The sequence below is a fragment of the Acipenser ruthenus genome, chromosome 35 (assembly GCF_902713425.1).
Source record: "Acipenser ruthenus chromosome 35, fAciRut3.2 maternal haplotype, whole genome shotgun sequence".
NCBI classification, from domain to species: domain Eukaryota; kingdom Metazoa; phylum Chordata; class Actinopteri; order Acipenseriformes; family Acipenseridae; genus Acipenser; species Acipenser ruthenus.
This window is the reverse complement of record NC_081223.1, coordinates 7,428,582-7,447,076: the sequence shown is the minus strand read 5'-3', so window position 1 is coordinate 7,447,076 and position 18,495 is coordinate 7,428,582. Positions and strand designations below refer to the sequence as shown.

At 39.1% G+C, this 18,495-nt stretch overlaps 3 gene segments (V, D, J or C); all 3 read right to left on the bottom strand.

Annotated features, from left to right (window-relative positions):
- Positions 1–1,126: 1,126 nt before the first annotated feature.
- Positions 1,127–1,865, bottom strand: LOC131705360 (immunoglobulin kappa variable 4-1-like). The segment is given in 2 exon segments: positions 1,127–1,556; positions 1,734–1,865. Coding segments are annotated over 2 exon segments (489 nt in total).
- A 1,851-nt stretch (positions 1,866–3,716) lies between these two features.
- LOC117965113 (Ig kappa chain V region K29-213-like) lies at positions 3,717–4,959 on the bottom strand. The segment is given in 3 exon segments: positions 3,717–3,723; positions 4,344–4,674; positions 4,850–4,959. Coding segments are annotated over 3 exon segments (411 nt in total).
- A 4,175-nt stretch (positions 4,960–9,134) lies between these two features.
- LOC131705162 (Ig kappa chain V region K29-213-like) lies at positions 9,135–11,225 on the bottom strand. The segment is given in 3 exon segments: positions 9,135–9,153; positions 10,532–10,931; positions 11,102–11,225. Coding segments are annotated over 3 exon segments (492 nt in total).
- Between the last annotated feature and the right edge of the window lie 7,270 nt (positions 11,226–18,495).

The following is an 18,495-nucleotide window of genomic DNA, read 5'->3' as shown; positions in this document are numbered from 1 at the left end:
AAACAGAGACCAAAACTTCAAACAACAGACGTGTTTCGACTCCAAAGAGCCCTCCTCAGTGTTTAAAAGAAACAAAGCAAACCCAGCCCTTAATATCGTTATTACCAATTAGTGAACATGATTAAACACAGGTTTGTTAAGCAGACAATTCATTATCACAGACATACACTTCATCAAGTAAAGTTTTCAATCAGATATCCCAACATCAATGATTGGCAAATAAGTTACAATTTGTAAACCAAACAAACCTTAATAGTTATTAATCAATTGATCAAGATGATTAGATACAGGTATTGTTAAACAGCCAGCTCATTACCACAAACATACACTTAATGAAGTGAAATTTACAATGAATTATCTAACCATCAACGATCTGCAAATTGAAACAAGAAACAAACCCCACCCTTAATATAGTTCTTTAAATTGCACAATGGTGAATTAACAATGTGTTTGTGTGCGTACTCCATGTTTTCACACTATCAACACTTTTCTGAGCATCAACGCACCAAATACAAATGAATGAAATGCTTGAACTTTCAGCGTGAGGTTTAAATTTTGTAGCATTACTGATACACTTTAGAGAAATAGATTTTTATTCATATTTATTTCACTATATTTATTCATTTTATAGTTTCAATTAGAAATATATTAAATTGCTTTGAAGATATCTAAAGAAATAGAAAAAAAATCTTGTATATTAATATTGAAATATGTTAATATGTGTTTTAAATCATAGATTGCTTTAAAATGCAATAGAAATATGTTGGATAGTAATATGCTATGTATGTATGTATGAATGCATGGAAATATTTATTTATTTCCTTTAAGAGGAGTAAAGTGTCTGATTCAGTTTATTTTCAGTTTGTATTTAATTATCAGAAAATTAACAATGTTCACCTTTATCTTTTCCTTACTAGAAATAAATTAAGAATAATATTTTCCTTTCATTTGAAACTAAATTAGTAAATATAAATCCAATGACAGCCCTTCAGCCTCTGCAATGTATTAGAATACATGAATAATCAAGATATTTACCAGATTGATCTTGTCTTTTATTTTGAGCCCTTGTTATTGAGCTCAGTGTGTTTGTGTGCAATTGAGCTCCTCCACAGGCCGTGTCCCGTTTCATTGCCTTCACCCTCAGCACCTGCAGTAGGTCCCAGCTGCAGCAGTGCAGTCTCTGTGCAGTCCTGCTGAGGGAGGTTTTTGTACGGGTGTGTAGCACTGTGTGAACACAGCTCTACTGCTGGGGTAGTGGAAACTCTGACAGTAGTAATCTCCTTCATCTTCAGCCTGGACTCCACTGATGGTCAGAGTGAAGTCAGTCCCAGATCCACTGCCACTGAAATGAGTTGGGATCCCAGACTGAAGGGTACTTGCATAATAGATAAGGAGTTTGGGAGCTTCTCCAGGTTTCTGTTGGTACCAGGCTAGGTAGTGGTAATTACTATAAGTGTACACTGCACTGCTGATTTTACAGCTCAGAGCGACTGTGTCTCCTGGGAGAACAGATTTCACTGCTGGAGTCTGAGTCACAGTATACTGTCCACTGGATTCTGAAAATAATAGATAATGTGGAATTATCATAAACAAATGAATTGAATTATAAAAAAACACATATGAAATGTCAAGCCTTTTTCAGTTTTTCCTGTTTCATTGCAACACTTATACTGTATATTAAGAAATGTCCCATAAATAGATTTTTTTAAAGTGTTTTTCTAAATGATTCTTACCCTGAGTGCAGATGACAAGTGCCCAGATGAAGATGCTGATAAAAGTCATTGTTGTTGTGGATTCTGTTGCCATGAAGGGCAGCTCTCAATCATGAAGTGTTAAACTCACAGGGCTATAAACACTCCCAGAGCACTGAAGCATGTGCTGCCAATGCAATGTGTCTTTTCTATGCAAATTGTCTTCCTTGGCACAGCAGCCACTTCTAGACAAGCAGTGCTCTTAAGTTTAAACTCATTTTCAGTTGATGCAGTCTCTTTGCCATTCAAAAGAAAAACTGAAAAGAATGTTTGATCTTGCAAGCAAAATGAAAAAATAGCTCATAGTTTTCTTTGTGTTGAGTTTGTACAAACACAGCTAATTCTCTCTCTTCTCCCTTCTCTCAAACAATTCATCTTAGCCACAGCTGTGATTATGTAGCTTTGTTACACAGTATAAATAATTATTAATTGTAAAATATTAAAATCAGAGCTGCAGATTAACAGATCCATCATAAACGTTGTGAAATCAAATCAATTCAAGAAGCAAACATTTTGATTTTGCACATTGCTGATGTTGAGTGAAAAGTTTCCAGTTTTTTTCCTGTGGACCCCCTGGACTGTCTCTGAGGACCCCAGGTTAAGAACCACTGCTCTTTATTAAAGAGCATCATTTTATTACTCTCTCTCTCCCTCTTGTGGTCGCAGAGTGTAGTGCAGTTTGTGCTGCTGGGCTGTGGAATTGCAATAGGAATCCCTTCCCGTGCTGGTGGAATTTATTGTTATTACAATTGTTTCAAGATATCACATTATTTTTACATACAACTGCATTATGTTTTACACATTTTTTTATATACAATTTCCCATTTTATACAGTTGGGTTTTTACTGGAGCAATCTAGGTAAAGTACCTTGCTCAAGGGTACAGCAGCAGTGTCCCCCCACCTGGGATTGAACCCACAACACTCCGGTGAGGTGTCCAGGGCCCTAACCACTACTCCACACTGCTACTGAATGACATGCTGTAACCTCTATGCTGACACACACTGATGTGAGTCTGCAGGAATAACTGGGGTGTGGGACAGACAGCTTACAGCGACTCTCAGAGAGGAGAGCAAGGGGAGAATCATTGTGTTTAAAATGCTGGCCTGCTAAAGGTACATTTTAACATTCTTTAATATTCACTGGCAGGGGTGGAAGTTGCAGATGTTGAGATATTAGAGTCAGTGTTTCCCAGCATGCATCACTGTGAGCAGCTCCTTCCTCCAGACACAGACCGCACTGTAGTGTTTAGATGACTGGGTGTGAGGAGCCTTGTGTTATTAATGGGAGAACTGGGCTGACTGGGGAGGTAACTGCTGCCTATATCAATTGTCTTATTACTGTGTTATTGCATTATGGACAGCAGTGGTGCTCTGGCTCCCTCTTGTGGTCAGTGTGGATGATGGCAGTGTGTGCAGCTTGGCAGGGCACTGATGCCTGTTTCTAGGCTATACAAACACAGAGAGGGATTCAATCAAACACTAAGTTCACTGTTTAATAGAAGAGTGGATTAGTTCTATTTGTATATGTGTTCTAAGTGCTGCACTTCTGTTTCAATAAGTGTCACAGACAGTTCTTTGAGATCTGAGCTGTGAACACAGGTGGGACTTGATAGGGTTGGGTGACTCACAGTACAGTTAGATTATCCTTCCTGTAGTTTTATGTTTAGCCTCTCAGTGCTTTCCTGCTCTCTCGGAGGGGCATTAGAAATCTGCCTATTCAGAATGAACTGGCCCATAAGTGTTGAGACATGTGTGCCAGGGAGCTGCTGCACACATAAGGAATGAAGGAGACCAGGTGGGTAACAAGGATGACACAGGAGGCAAGACAATGAAGAATAAACTGCCTTCAATAACGCTGATGTGCTGCTCCTTAATAAAAAATAAGAATTCACTCTCAAATATATGAATTCATCATTTCTTTTTTTTTATTTAAATTTAGATACATTATTTTTTATTATAATAAGTTATAATCTGAGGTATATCATTATAGTATTAACATTTTTTTCAGAAATTAAGAATAAAGTGTAAAATTCTATTTCAAAAGAAGACGTGGTTTGTTCATTGTAATTAACAGTAATTTGTGTCTTGATTTTAATCTTAAAAATATGTTAAAGTTCGATGTTATTCATTTATGTATTAGTATTAGTTTTGAAAATACATTAAAACACATCAGATTGACACAATGAAAAATATCCAGCTGGACTCCACAGAGTCAGACAGTGTAACTACACATCACTGCAATACTGGGCTTTGCTGTTTGCTGGACTTCTTTTTTAATATGTTGTCCAGTGGATCATAAATAAATCAATCTCAATATGCATATAGTTCAATTGTTTTAAAAAATAAACATTATTCTGTTTGTATATAGAATGTGTTGCTGATGAAGTGGAATCATTAAAAGAGTAAAATGAAAAAAGTAAATAATACAATTTGAAGTTAAATATGCAATTTATTTATTTATATATACATTTACTGAAAGAGAAGCAAAATTTTTGGTTTACTTTATTTTCAGCTTGTATTTAAGTAATAGAAAATGAACAATGTTCACCTGCAGTCCCGCTGAGGGAGGTTTTTGTACGGGTGTGTAGCACTGTGTGAACACATTGACACTGTTGAGATAGTGGTAACTCTGACAGTAGTAATCTCCTGCATCTTCAGCCTGGACTCCACTGATGGTCAGAGTGAAGTCAGTCCCAGATCCACTGCCACTGAAACGAGTTGGGATCCCAGACTGAAGGGTACTTCCATAATAGATCAGGAGTTTGGGAGCTTCTCCAGGTTTCTGTTGGTACCAGGCTAGCCAGTTGCCATTACTATTGCTGTACACTGCGCTGCTGGTTTTACAGCTCAGAGTGACTGTGTCTCCTGGGAGAACAGATTTCACTGCTGGAGTCTGAGTCACAGTAACTTGTCCACTGGATTCTGAAAACAATAAATAATAATATAGAATATAAGTAATGATTGAATTAATTATGAAAACACTTTAAATGGCAAGACGTTTTCTTTTCTTTTTTTGCCTGTTTTACTTTTGACTCTTTTGTAAATTATCCAACAAACAGATTTTTTTTGTAAATGCATTTTTCTAAATGATTCTTACCCTGAGTGCAGATGACAAGTGCCCAGATGAAGATGCTGATAAAAGTCATTGTTGTTGTGGATTCTGTTGCCATGAAGGGCAGCTCTCAATCATGAAGTGTTAAACTCACAGGGCTATAAACACTCCCAGAGCACTGAAGCATGTGCTGCCAATGCAAAGTGTCTTTTCTATGCAAATTGTCTTCCTTAGCACAGCAGCCACTTCTAGCCAAGCAGTGCTCTTAAGTTTAAACTCATTTTCAGCTGATGCAGTTTCTTTGCCATTCTAGAATAAACATGTTTTCTCTTTCAATCAAAAAGAATAAGAATAGCTTATAGTTTTCTTTGTGTTGAGTTTGTACAAACACAGCTAATTCTCCCTCTTCTCCCTCCTCTCAAACAATTCATCTTAGCCACAGCTGTGATTATGTAGCTTTGTTACACAGTATAAATAATTATTAATTGTAAAATATTAAAATCAGAGCTGCAGGTTAACAGATCCATCATGAACTTTGTGAAATCAAATCCATTCAAGAAGCAAACATTTTGATTTTGCACATTGCTAATGTTGATTGAAAAGTTGTCTTTGAGTACTCCAGGTTTAGAACCACTGCTATGGATTAAAGAGCATCATTTTATTACCCTCTCTCCCTCTTGTGGTCACAGAATGTAGTGCAGTCTATGCTGAAAAAAATTCTCATACCATAAGACGCTCAGCTGTCTCAACATGTGAATATTTTAGATAAAGTAAAGATCATGAAAAATTTCTCTAAAAGATATATTGAATACAACATTTTAATTGGCTGAATCAGCCCTCTGCTTTTCTTTTATCTAGATTAAAGTTGGAAAATGCTTCCAGGACCTGCAGCAGAAAGAATGCGTGCATATCATGCAAGGATGTGAGAAGAGAAAAGAGTAGGGGTGAAACAGAGGAACAGAGAGCAGCAGAAAGCATGCAAGTGGAGTATAGGGAGGAAGAAAAGGGAAGCAGAAAAGAGCAAAGAAACAATGAGAAAGTATAGGAGAAATCTTTCAAAATGACATGAACCAGAACCACAACTTAATGAGAATCATTTGAGAAACTCACCGTCAAAAGTTCTCTTTTTAGCTCAGTCACTAGGGAAGGCAGTAAGTGGAGTAAACTGGGCACTTCCAAAGAGCCCCAGGAAGAAAAGTGTCGTGGGAAAGAAACTGGCAACTCAATCTGGTTTGGCTCTGGTAGATAAGCACGCTTCCACACAAAGAGCTGAAGTTAGTGAAACAGAATGTCAGGTTTGTGCATTCTATGAGATTGATTGTGTGTCCCGTCAGCTGCCTGGATGAAAAGACTGCATCACTATCAGAAGAGAGGATGCACAAAAAAAAGAATGCACAAAAAAGTGCTCCTGATGACGGTTCTTGAAGCTCACCGCCTCTTCAAGAATGAATATCCTGATGTAAAAATCAGAACATCAAAAAAAGTCTGCACCATTGCGCCCTGTGCACGTTCAACCTGTCTGTCTGTCGTTACCATGACAACACAGAGATGCTACTAGATGGCTTGAAAAAGGTTTGTCAAAATATCCCCAAAGGAAATCTCCTGGTCATTGGGTCACTTTGCAACTGGCAGATGAAATGCTGCCTTGGCCAGTGTGACACATGCCAAGACCTTGCTAGCTCTATCAATCAGGTAATACAAGGCAATGATAATGATGATACAATTGTACACAACTACCAAAAGATGGCTAACAATAAAAAGGAACTGCTTGAGTCAACATTACACGATGCCAAGGAGGAGCTCAAACAGATCGGACCATTCTGCGGCGCCACAGTTTTATTGCCAAGGTGCAACTTCACCAAATCAAGACACTGAAGATGAATTGAAATGAATGTGAAGCTATACTTCAGGAAGATTTCTCAGAACACTTCCCTATAAAGCAGCAAGCTGAAATAATGTGAGCTCCCTGGATCACAGAAGGAGTGCCTCTGTTTCCAGCAGTTCTCACAGCTCAGTCTGTTAGTACTTCTTATGTTGTGCTCAGTGATGAACGGCAACATGACACATTTGCAGTTGTTTACTACAATCGGGCTATTCTTGATGAAGCCTCAACTTCAACCAACATCTCTAACTTGCACATCTTTTCTGATGGTGCTGCGAGCCAATTTAAAAACAGATTCATCTTGTACACCCTTACCATGCCGAGCAATGTACACTGTAGTCTGCATCGAGCTGACTGGAGGTTTTTTGCCACAGCACACGGCAAAGGGCCAGTTGCTGGAATTGCAGGTAAAGTAAAGCGTGCAGTTTGGAGGCGCATTCTGCAAAAGCAGAAGTAGGTCCATTTGTAGAAGAAATTCAGCCTGACTGGAAAGTGGTCAGTGTGTTTGGCATTGTGGATCAAGCAACAGCTATGGCAAAGTATCCATTCAAAAGCTTTGAACTGTCAGTAAATGAGTACTGCATTGTTATGTATGAAGGCAAGTGTTCCCCTGGCACAGCTGAAGAAACCATACCGGCCCTGCCAGAGGAGCTCCTCAGTGTTTTGCATCCATGCAAAGGGGGCTGGAAGTGTCCGACACAAAAGGATGTAACGTGGTGCCTTGCTTCATCTGTTCTCAAAAGGACTGATGCCCCAGTACCTGTGAATACCCGGGGAGTATATGCCTTTCAAGAAAACATTACAAACTCTGCAGACACTTCACTGTGTGAGCGCTTCAGCTTGCGCTGTGTTCACATCCATGTATTTTTCACAGTGGCTATGTCAGTTACAGGACCTGGTTATGTCAGGCACGTCATGTTTGGGGTTCTAGTATAGGGGAGAATAGGAGTGGTGTCAATTGTTTCCTTACATTTGAGGACCAGACACTGTTCATTATTTTGTGCAGTTCAACATATAATTGCCTCTTTATTTCACAAGGCTTATTTTGTTAATGTCAATTTTATGATACGTCAGTTACCAAATAAAATGTCTCTGTTTTAATAAAATGATTTACTGATTATTTCTAATGTCATATTTACTTGAATATATGCATGCTAGGATTATCCATGGGTAAAACTACAGTGGTTTGCCAATCTCACTTTAGGTTGTACTGTTTGAGATCAAGAAACATACATTTTCTGCTCTAAGTTTCGTCAGTTACTCTTTGCCCATCTAAGCCATGGTGCCACGCGTCACTTCAAACCTGCAGCAGAGGCTTTCAGCATGGTAATGTATTTCCCATACCATGCACCACTCCAAAATGAACTACAGGACATTTCTGCAAATGAAACAAAACATGCATTTCCCACCTCAGACATGGAAATCTGCATTCATTTCACTTGTTCGATCGCACGCTTCAGTTCCTGAATCGAACTGGGATCTCTGGATTCAGAGTTCTGAGTGCTAACCAGTACACCATGGAACCGAAGGTGAAGGGTCTGTCACTCCCCCTACTCCAAGGTATCAAATGTCCCTACTGACGACCCTCGAGCACCAAGCCTTAACCATGTCTCATTGCACACAACCATCAACATTTCAACATCTGGTACCGATAAACATCACATGTTGGAAGTTTGTCAGAATCTCAGAGCTGTAAAATGTCATGCCTTATTAATTCTGTATTGATGGTACAAACATTTGATGGGTGCAGGTTTGTTGTCAAAAGCAGAGCACTGTTGGTGTTTGGTTATGTCTGTGTTTTAATTTGGAAGCCTCATGTTTGTGCTTGTGCTGTGTCTGTGTAAATGTGTGTGCATACGAATGAACTGGAAACAATGTCATTTTTCCTTGTTTGAAATGAGCTAGCCAAAAAGAGGCAGCTTTATTTTCCACCATGCTGCATTTACGAGTGTAGTTATTAACAAACATTTCTATGTTGTGGGTAACTATTCAACACTAGTTGGTGTGGTCCTTGCTTTGTTTAACAAAAGCTCTATTTCATAATCCCATAATTAGTACTCACTTTAACTTAGGAAAAGCCTTCAGGAACAGTAGAAGACACTGTGTCTGGAGTCCAAACTGTTCCTTCTAGTGTTACTGAAGAGCTCTCACTGGCACTGAGGGCAGCACTACTGCCCCACTGGCACCTTTGGGATGGGAAGGGTCAGAATGGCAGGAAAACATGATGGCACTGGGATTCCTGTCAGTCTGGGGTTCTGCTGTAATAACCTTATTATTGTGTTTTTACATTATAAAAAGGAGGGCTGTTGTAGCTTTCTCTTTTGGTCAGTGTAAATATTTGCAGTCTGTGTTGTGTGTCAAGTAGGATTGTATCTCACGGTTTGATTTACTCTGTTTAAAATGAAGTGAACGGCTAAAGGAGTTTCATGTTAAGTTGAGGATCTGTTTCTATCCTTCACTGCCAGGGCTGGAATCAAGCAGAAATCCCAAGTTTTGAGATATTAGAGTGAATGTTTCCCAGCATGCATCACTGTGAGCAGCTCCTTCCTCCAGACACAGACCACACTGTAGTGTTTAGATGACTGGGTGTGAGGAGCCTTTTGTTAACAATGGCAGAACTGGGCTGACTGGGGAGGCAACTGCTGCCTATTTCAATTGTCTTATTACTGTACTGTTATTACATTATGGACAGCAGTGGTGCTCTGCCTCCCTCTTGTGGCCAGTGTGAATGATGGCAGTGTGTGCAGCTTGGCAGGGCACTGATGCCTGTTTCCAGGCTATACAAACACAGAGAGGGATTCAATCAAACACTAAGTTCACAGTTTAATAGAAGAGTGGATTAGTTCTATTTGTATATGTGTTCTAAGTGCTGCACTTGTGTTTCAATAAGTGTCACAGACAGTTCTATGAGATCTGAGCTGTGAACACAGGTGGGACTTGATAGGGTTGGGTGACTCACAGTACAGTTAGATTATCCTTCCTGTAGTTTTATGTTTAGCCTCTCAGTGCTTTCCTGCTCTCTCGGAGGGGCATTAGAAATCTGCCTGTTCAGAATGAACTGGCCCATAAGTGTTGAGACATGTGTGCCAGGGAGCTGCTGCACACATAAGGAATGAAGGAGACCAGGTGGGTAACAAGGATGACACAGGAGGCAAGACAATGAAGAATAAACTGCCTTCAATAACGCTGACGTGCTGCTCCTTAATAAAAAAATAAGAATTCACTCAGAAATGTATGAATTCCTCATTTATTTATTTTTATTTCAATTTAGACACATTATTTTTTATAATAATAAGTTATAATCTGAGGTATATTAATCTAGTATTAACATGTTTTTTTCAGTAATTAAGAATAAAGTGTAAAATTCTATTTCATAAGAAGACATGGTTTGTTCATTGTAATTAACAGTAATTCGTATCTTGATTTTCGTCTTAACAATATGTTATAATTCGATGTTATTCATTTATGTATTAATATTAGTTTTGAAAATACATTAAAACACATCAGATTGACACAATGAAAAATATCCAGCTGGACTCAACAGAGTCAGAAAGTGTAACTACACATCACTGCAATACTGGGCTTTGCTGTTTGCTGGACTTCTTTTTTAATGTTGTCCAGTGGATCAGAAATAAATCAATCTCAATATGCATACAGTTCAATTGTTTTAAAAAATAAACATCATTCTGTTTGTATATAGAATGTGTTGCTGATGAAGTGGAATCATTAAAAGAGTAAAATGAAAAAAAAGTAAATAATGCAATTTCAAGTTAAATATGCAATTTATTTATTTATATACATTTACTGAAAGAGAAGAAAAATGTTTGCTTTACTTTATTTTCAGCTTGTATTTAAGTATCAGAAAATGAACAATGTTCACCTGCAGTCCTGCTGAGGGAGGTTTTTGTACGGGTGTGTAGCACTGTGTGAAAACAGCTCTACTGCTGGGTTGGTGGTAACTCTGACAGTAGTAATCTCCTGCATCTTCAGCCTGGACTCCACTGATGGTCAGAGTGAAGTCAGTCCCAGATCCACTGCCACTGAAACGAGTTAGGATCCCAGACTGAAGGGTACTTGCATCATAGATCAGGAGTTTGGGAGCTTCTCCTGGTTTCTGTTGGTACCAGGCTAGGAAGTCATCATTGTACACTGCGCTGCTGACTTTACAGCTCAGAGCGACTGTGTCTCCTGGGAGAACAGATTTCACTGCTGGAGTCTGAGTCACAGTATACTGTCCACTGGATTCTGAAAATAATAAAATAGAAAATTAAATTAAATGATTGAATTAAATGATTAAATCACATTAAATTTCAAGCCTTTTTTAATGTGTCTGTTTTACTTTCAATACTTACATATTACGAATTGTCCCACAAATTGATTTTTTTTAAAAAAGTGTTTTTCTAAATGGTTCTTACCCTGAGTGCAGATGACAAGTGCCCAGATGAAGATGCTGATAAAAGTCATTGTTGTTGTGGATTCTGTTGCCATGAAGGGCAGCTCTCAATCATGAAGTGTTAAACTCACAGGGCTATAAACACTCCCAGAGCACTGAAGCATGTGCTGCCAATGCAAAGTGTCTTTTCTATGCAAATTGTCTTCCTTGGCACAGAAGCCACTTCTAGCCAAGCAGTGCTCTTAAGTTTAAACTCATTTTCAGCTGATGCAGTTTCTTTGCCACTTGGAAAAAAAAACAGAAAAAAAAACCAATTAATCTTAGCCACAGCTGTGATTATGTAGCTTTGTTACACAGTATAAATAATTATTAATTGTCAAATATTAAAATCAGACCTGCAGGTTAACAGATACATCAGAAACTTTCTGAAATCAAATCCATTCAAGAAGCAAACATTTTGATTTTGCACATTGCTAATGTTGAGTGAAAAGTTTCCAGTTTTTTTTTCCTGTGGACCCCCTGGACTGTCTCTGAGGACCCCAGGTTAAGAAGAGGGCTTCTGATTTTAGGGTTTTACTCGATTTAACCCGATTTCTCCCCCGAAAGCTTATCTCTGCATTAGGGTTAAACCCCAAACCTCCCTGAATAGGCAGGACTGTATATGAATAAACGCACGCTCAGGTATCTGTGATTCAAATGCAGTGCATACAGAAAGAGCTGGCACTGGTGACGCTAAGTACATTTTTACCTGATTTCTACCTGAATATTTATTCTTTCTTAATTATTACAAACTCTACCCGAGTTCACCTTATTTATTCATTAAATAAAAAAAAAAACATTCACCCGAATTTAGAAAAATATTTCACCTGAAAATCAGAACCCCCCACTGCTCTGGATTAAAGAGCATCATTTTATTACTCTCTCTCTCTCCCTCTTGTGGTCACAGAGTGTAGTGCAGTCTGTGCTGCTTGCTTTGGAATTGCAATAGGAATCCCTTCCCATGCTGTTGGAATGACATGCTGTATTAATCCATCAATCAATCTTTATTTGATATAGCGCACTTCACAATACATCGTCTCAAGGCAGTGTGTAACAAAGTGTAACAAAGCAGTCATTTTTGTTTAGTAATAAATAAATAAATGAATAAATTAATAAAAACAGTCAATAATCATACAGGCAATAACAGATAATACAAATTTTCAATATAGAGATCAATTAAAATGCAGTACAGTACAGACAATAATTAATATTAAGATGTGAATGATAAATTATAAAAGTATGTCTTTAATCAGGTTTTAGAAACTGCAACAGTTGGTGCCTCCCTTACAGAAACAGGCAGTCGATTCCATAGTTCGGGGGCCCTAAATCCAAATATCTAGCACCTGCGTTCTTTAAAAAATCTGAGGGACAGTCCTGGGACCGCAGTGGTCATCTAGGTATATATGGGATCAAAATATCATTTAGATAGGAGGGAGCCAAACCGTTTAATGCTTTGTAAGTAATAAGCATGACCTTAAAATCCACCCTGACCCTTACAGGAAGCCAGTGCAGGGCTGTCAATACCAGTGTAATGTGGTCATGTCTTCTACTTCCTGTTCAAACCCTGGCAGCAGCGTTTTGCACAAGCTGCAGTCGGGATAACACAGATCTGGGAATACCAGAGAAAAGAGCATTGAAATAATCTAGTCTGGATCTTATGAAAGCATACATAACCCTCTCTGCATCTTCCACGGAAAGAAAGCGCCTTAGCTTAGCAATATTTCTCAAATGAAAAAAAGGACATTTCAGTTAATTTTTCTAATATGAGGTTCGAATGAGAGATATGGGTCGAAAGTTACACCCAGCTCGGCAAATTGTGCGCCGCCCGGACGGGGAGGGCTTGAGTCGGCTGGGTAATCCTTGTCTCACCGCACACCAGCGCCTCCTGTGGGTGGCCGGGCGCCTGCGAGCCGGCTGTGCTGTCACCGGACTGCGTTGTCCTCCGACGCGATAGGTCTGCTTGCTTAGCTGTGGGCTTGCAGTGTGAAAAATAGAGGTCAGCTTGACAGAGCATGAGTCACTGCGAGGGTTGCAGCGGTGAGACAGGGTCTTCAAAAAACAAAGGATAATCCAAATTGGGAGAAAAATGGGAGTAAAAATAATTGGCAATTTAGAATTTTTTTTTTTTAAAACCTTACACCCAGATTTCTCACTTCAGTTCTCAACTTAAATGGAAAGCTGTCAACTGCAAAAACATCTGAATTTGTATTGTTTAATTGATTTTTTGATCCCAATAACATTACCTCCGTTTTATGGGAGTTCAACAACAGACAGTTCTTTGACATCCATTTCCCAATGTCGGCAAGACAGATAGTAAGGATATTTACAATTGAGGTGTCACCTTGTTTAAGGCATGAATATAATTGAGTATCATCTGAATAGCAATGAAAATTGACGCCATGTCTACAGATAACATCACCCAAATCTGTAACCTCTATGCTGACACACACTGATGTGAGTCTGCAGGAATAACTGGGGTGTGGGACAGACAGCTTACAGCAACTCTCAGAGAGGAGAGCAAGGGGAGAATCATTGTGTTTAAAATGCTGGCCTGATAAAGGGACATTTTAACATTCTTTAATATTCACTGTCAGGGGTGGAAGTTACAGATGTTGAGATATTAGAGAAGTGTTTCCCAGCATGCATCACTGTGAGCAGCTCCTTTCTATAGACAGAGATCACACTGTAGTGTTTAGATGACTGGGTGTGAGGAGCCTTGTGTTAACAATGGGAGAACTGGGCTGACTGGGGAGGCAACTGCTGCCTATTTTAATGGTCTGGCTCCCTCTTGTGGTTAGTGTTAATATCTGCAGTGTGTCTCCGGAGGTCAAATGAATGGAAGCTATAGTGCTGCTGACAGTAGTAATCTCCTGCATCTTCAGCCTGGAGTCTACAGATGGTCAGCATGAAGTTTGTTCTTGACCTGCTGTCAGTGAATGGAGCTGGAGCTCCAGAGACTCGGCTATTCAGTGAAGAGAAGAGGAGTTTAGGAGCTCCTCCGGGTTTCTGCAGATACCAGGCTAGACTGCTGGTAAAACCAGAGCTACTGTATCTGCAGTTCAGAGTGACACTCCCTCCTATAGAGACAGACTCCACTGTGGGACTCTGAGTCAGGACAATCTGACCGCTGGATTCTGAAAATAAAAACACAGAACATCAACCCACCGAGTCAACAGCCTCGTCCATTAACTGCATTCCACTGTGTGCTGAGGAAGCGCTGATATTAATAATAATTCATAATAATGAGGATTTCTTACCATGAGCACAGAGTGTCAGTGTGCAGAGGAGGAGCCCCAGTGAAGCCATGTTCTCTGTGTGTCTCAGTGACTGTGAAAGGGCTGAACTGTCAGCTTTAAAAACCCTGAGCAATGGAGCAGTGCAGTTATTCTAGTTGGTGTGTAGAGCAGTGAGACAGGCACAGGTATGCAAAGCACCTTCCTTTATACAAATCCTGTCCCAGGCAGTTAGATGAGATCTGAGCCATGAGCACCAGTGGGGCTTCATAGGGTTGTGCCACTTTTACTGTTTTCTTCTATTTTGACCCCAGTCAAAGCTCTCAGTATATCACTGCTGTCTAATCTGTGTGTCTGTCTAAACTGACAATAATGTTTCTGTTTGTGTCATTATTTCAATCCTATTGAGAATTAAAGGGTATGTAGTGCCCTACCCCTAACCCTAGTGTTATACCTTCCCATGTGTTGCTGCTGCTGTACAAGTAATGGACCTGTCATTTTTCTTTTCATTGTTCTCATTTTGACAGCTTCTTACTCTTCTAAATGGAACATCTACTTCACTGTCTTTCACAGGCCTTTCCAAGATGTACCTTGAACTGCTACGAGTGCGTTTTCATGATTTCAATCATGCTAATATTTAACAAGCCAGGGGAAAAGGTAGAAAACTCATGTATTGATTTCTTTATTGATTGATTGATTGATGTGTGTGAAAGGGTGCACACAGTGACTGATCACACTCCATTGCCATGGCAATCCCAGCTCACTGAGAAATGCATGGCTCTTGTATTGACATGTTGTTTTGAGAAAGATTAGAACAAACCAGCTTTCTTTCATTTGGAATGAGACTGAATTAGTGGGGAGTCTGTGATGTAGGGAATTCAAGTGAATATTATGAATGTGTTCAAAATATACATGACATGTGACAGTGATATGAATGAAGAATTGTACATTTCAGTAAATACATTTTTTTTTGTATTCACATTTCACCTATTATATACACACACATAATCAGTGATCAGAATATTCTCTCATCTAAAACGGCATCAATGTCAATATCTTAACTGTCAAGAGGATGTATGCGGCCTCGCAAGATATGCTGACGTCGAAAAACTCTGTTAAAATCAGCATGAAAGAGAAGCAGCAACAGCTGAAGAGCCGTCTGGAAATGTGATTCTACGAATAGATTACACCCACTCAAAGGTATGGATACATTTTAAACAACAACTAAGCCTTGTGTTAGAACTATCTGACCTGCTGCAATTAGTGTCAATGTAGTCATGTGTCAAATTAAAGTTAGTAAGACTTACGCTATAACTAAGCTAAGTAAGAACTTACACACAGCTGGTGCAACCCAGCCCAGGATTCATGGACATCTTCATATGAGAATCAGATATGAAAAACATGAGTTACATTTTTACAATTCTTGGAATAACTGAATGATGTTTCAGAATTTAGAATAGATGGTATCATCAATACATTACTAGATGACCCTGTAGTCACAACAAAATCAGTTTGTTTACATAGACTAATATTGAATCCATACCTACATGTAACTGTGTGTTGTTATTGAGCTCAGTGTGTTTGTGTGCAGTTGAGCTCCTCCACAGGCCGTGTCCCATTTCATTGCCTTCACCCTCAGCACCTGCAGTAGGTCCCAGCTGCAGCAGTGCAGTCGCTGTGCAGTCCTGCTGAGGGAGGTTTTTGTAAGGGTGTGTAGCACTGTGTGAACACATATCTACTGCTGGGGTAGTGGAAACTCTGACAGTAGTAATCTCCTGCATCTTCAGCCTGGACTCCACTGATGGTCAGAGTGAAGTCAGTCCCAGATCCACTGCCACTGAAACAAGTTGGGATCCCAGACTGAAGGGTACTTGCCCTATAGATCAGGAGTTTGGGAGCTTCTCCAGGTTTCTGTTGGTACCAGGCTAGGCGGTCATTATTGTACACTGCACTGCTGACTTTACAGCTCAGAGTGACTGTGTCTCCTGGGAGAACAGATTTCACTGCTGGAGTCTGAGTCACAGTATACTGTCCACTGGATTCTGAAAACAATAAATAAAAATATTTACAATTATAATAAATTAGTGAATTAAATAATGAAAATGCATTACATTTCAGCACATTTTCATTTCATCTTTTTAATTTCACTGTTTTACTTTGTATTAACCCTTTGCGGTCCATTGTCGGACTGGGTCCGACATTGCAATTATTCCTCACAGGTCCTTTGTCGGACTGGGTCCGACATCATTATAGCAATGCAATAAACGGGTGTTTAGTTGTTTTTTCTCCGGAAAAAGCAGAGAAAACCATTCAATTGCCGAGTGGGAGCGACAGGAGCCGAGACAAGTCGGGAAAAAAAAAAAAAAAAAAAAAAAAAAAGCGTATCTCATGAATAGTCATACATGGTATCAGGTATCAGATAATGGGGCGTTCATAGTAAACAAGCTGGCTGAGTGCGTCAGCGCACAGAGACTATCATGGACATTTGCAGAGCTTTTTTCAGATGCTATAGTAATAAAATAATGACTTGGATCGCATTATTGAGGAGTTTGGTGATAAAACGAGTGATCCGGAGATGATCGATCGGTATGTACGACTATTATTATTATTATTATTTATTTCTTACATAGGTGAACGCTATAGCAAACGAAAGGGTGGGGCGGGGCTGGAGATGCCTAGTGAGTGCTTTGTTGATATGCAGGGCCATTTAAACCCGTTTGACTGTGAAAAAAAATACTTTTAAACAGCGCGTATAAAATTAACTGCGCGTGTGAAAATTAATTAGACCTGGCGTGCCTGACGCGCAGTTAATAAATGGACTGCAAAGGGTTAAGAATTGTCCCAGAAACAAATATTTCTTTAAATATATTTTTCTAAATGATTCTTACCCTGAGTGCAGATGACAAGTGCCCAGATGAAGATGCTGATAAAAGTCATTGTTGTTGTGGATTCTGTTGCCATGAAGGGCAGCTCTCAATCATGAAGTGTTAAACTCACGGGCTATAAACACTCCCAGAGCACTGAAGCATGTGCTGCCAATGCAAAGTGTCTTTTCTATGCAAATTGTCTTCCTTGGCACAGCAGCCACTTCTAGTCAAGCAGTGCTCTTAAGTTTAAACTCATTTTCAGCTGATGCAGTTTCTTTGCCTTTCAGAAAAACTGAAAAAATAAGTCTTTTCTATCAAGCACAAGAAATCTTATAGTTTTCTTCTTGTTGAGTTTGTACAAACACAGCTATTTCTCTCTCTTCTCTCTTCTCTCAAACAATTCATCATAGCCACAGCTGTGATTATGTAGCTTTGTTACACAGTATAAATAATTATTAATTGTAAAATATTAAAATCTGAGCTGCAGGTTAACAGATCCATCATAAACTTTGTAAAATCAAAATCAAATCCATTCAAGAAGCAAACATTTTGATTTTGCACATTGCTAATGTTGAGTGAAAAGTTTCCAGTTTTTTCCAGTGGACCCCCTGGACTGTCTCTGAGGACCCCAGGTTAAGAATAGGGGTTCTGATTTTAGGGTTTTACTCGATTTAACCCCACTTCTCCCCTGAAAGCTTATCTCCTCTTTAGGGTTAAACCCGAAACCTCCCTGAATAGGCAGGACTGTATATGAATAAACTCACACTCAGGTGTCTTTGATTCTAATGCAGTGCATACAGAAAGAGCTGGCACTGGTTACGCTAAGTACATTTTTACCTGATTTCTACCTGAATATTTATTCTTTCTTAATTATTACAAAATCTACCCGATTTCACATTAGTTATTCATTAAATAAAAAATAAAAAAACATTCACAGGAATTTAGAAAAATATTTCACCTGAAAATCAGAACCCCCCACTGCTCTGGATTAAAGAGCATCATTTTATTACTCTCTCTCTCTCTCTCCCTCTTGTGGTCACAGAGTGTAGTGCAGTCTGTGCCTCTTGCTGTGGAATTGCAATAGGAATCCCTTCCCATGCTGTTGGAATGACATGCTGTATCAATCCATCAATCAATCTTTATTTGATATAGCGCACTTCACAATACATCGTCTCAAGGCAGTGTGTAACAAAGTGTAACAAAACAGTCATTTTTGTTTAGTAATAAATAAATAAATGAATAAATAAATCAAATCAGTCAATAATCATACAGGCAAT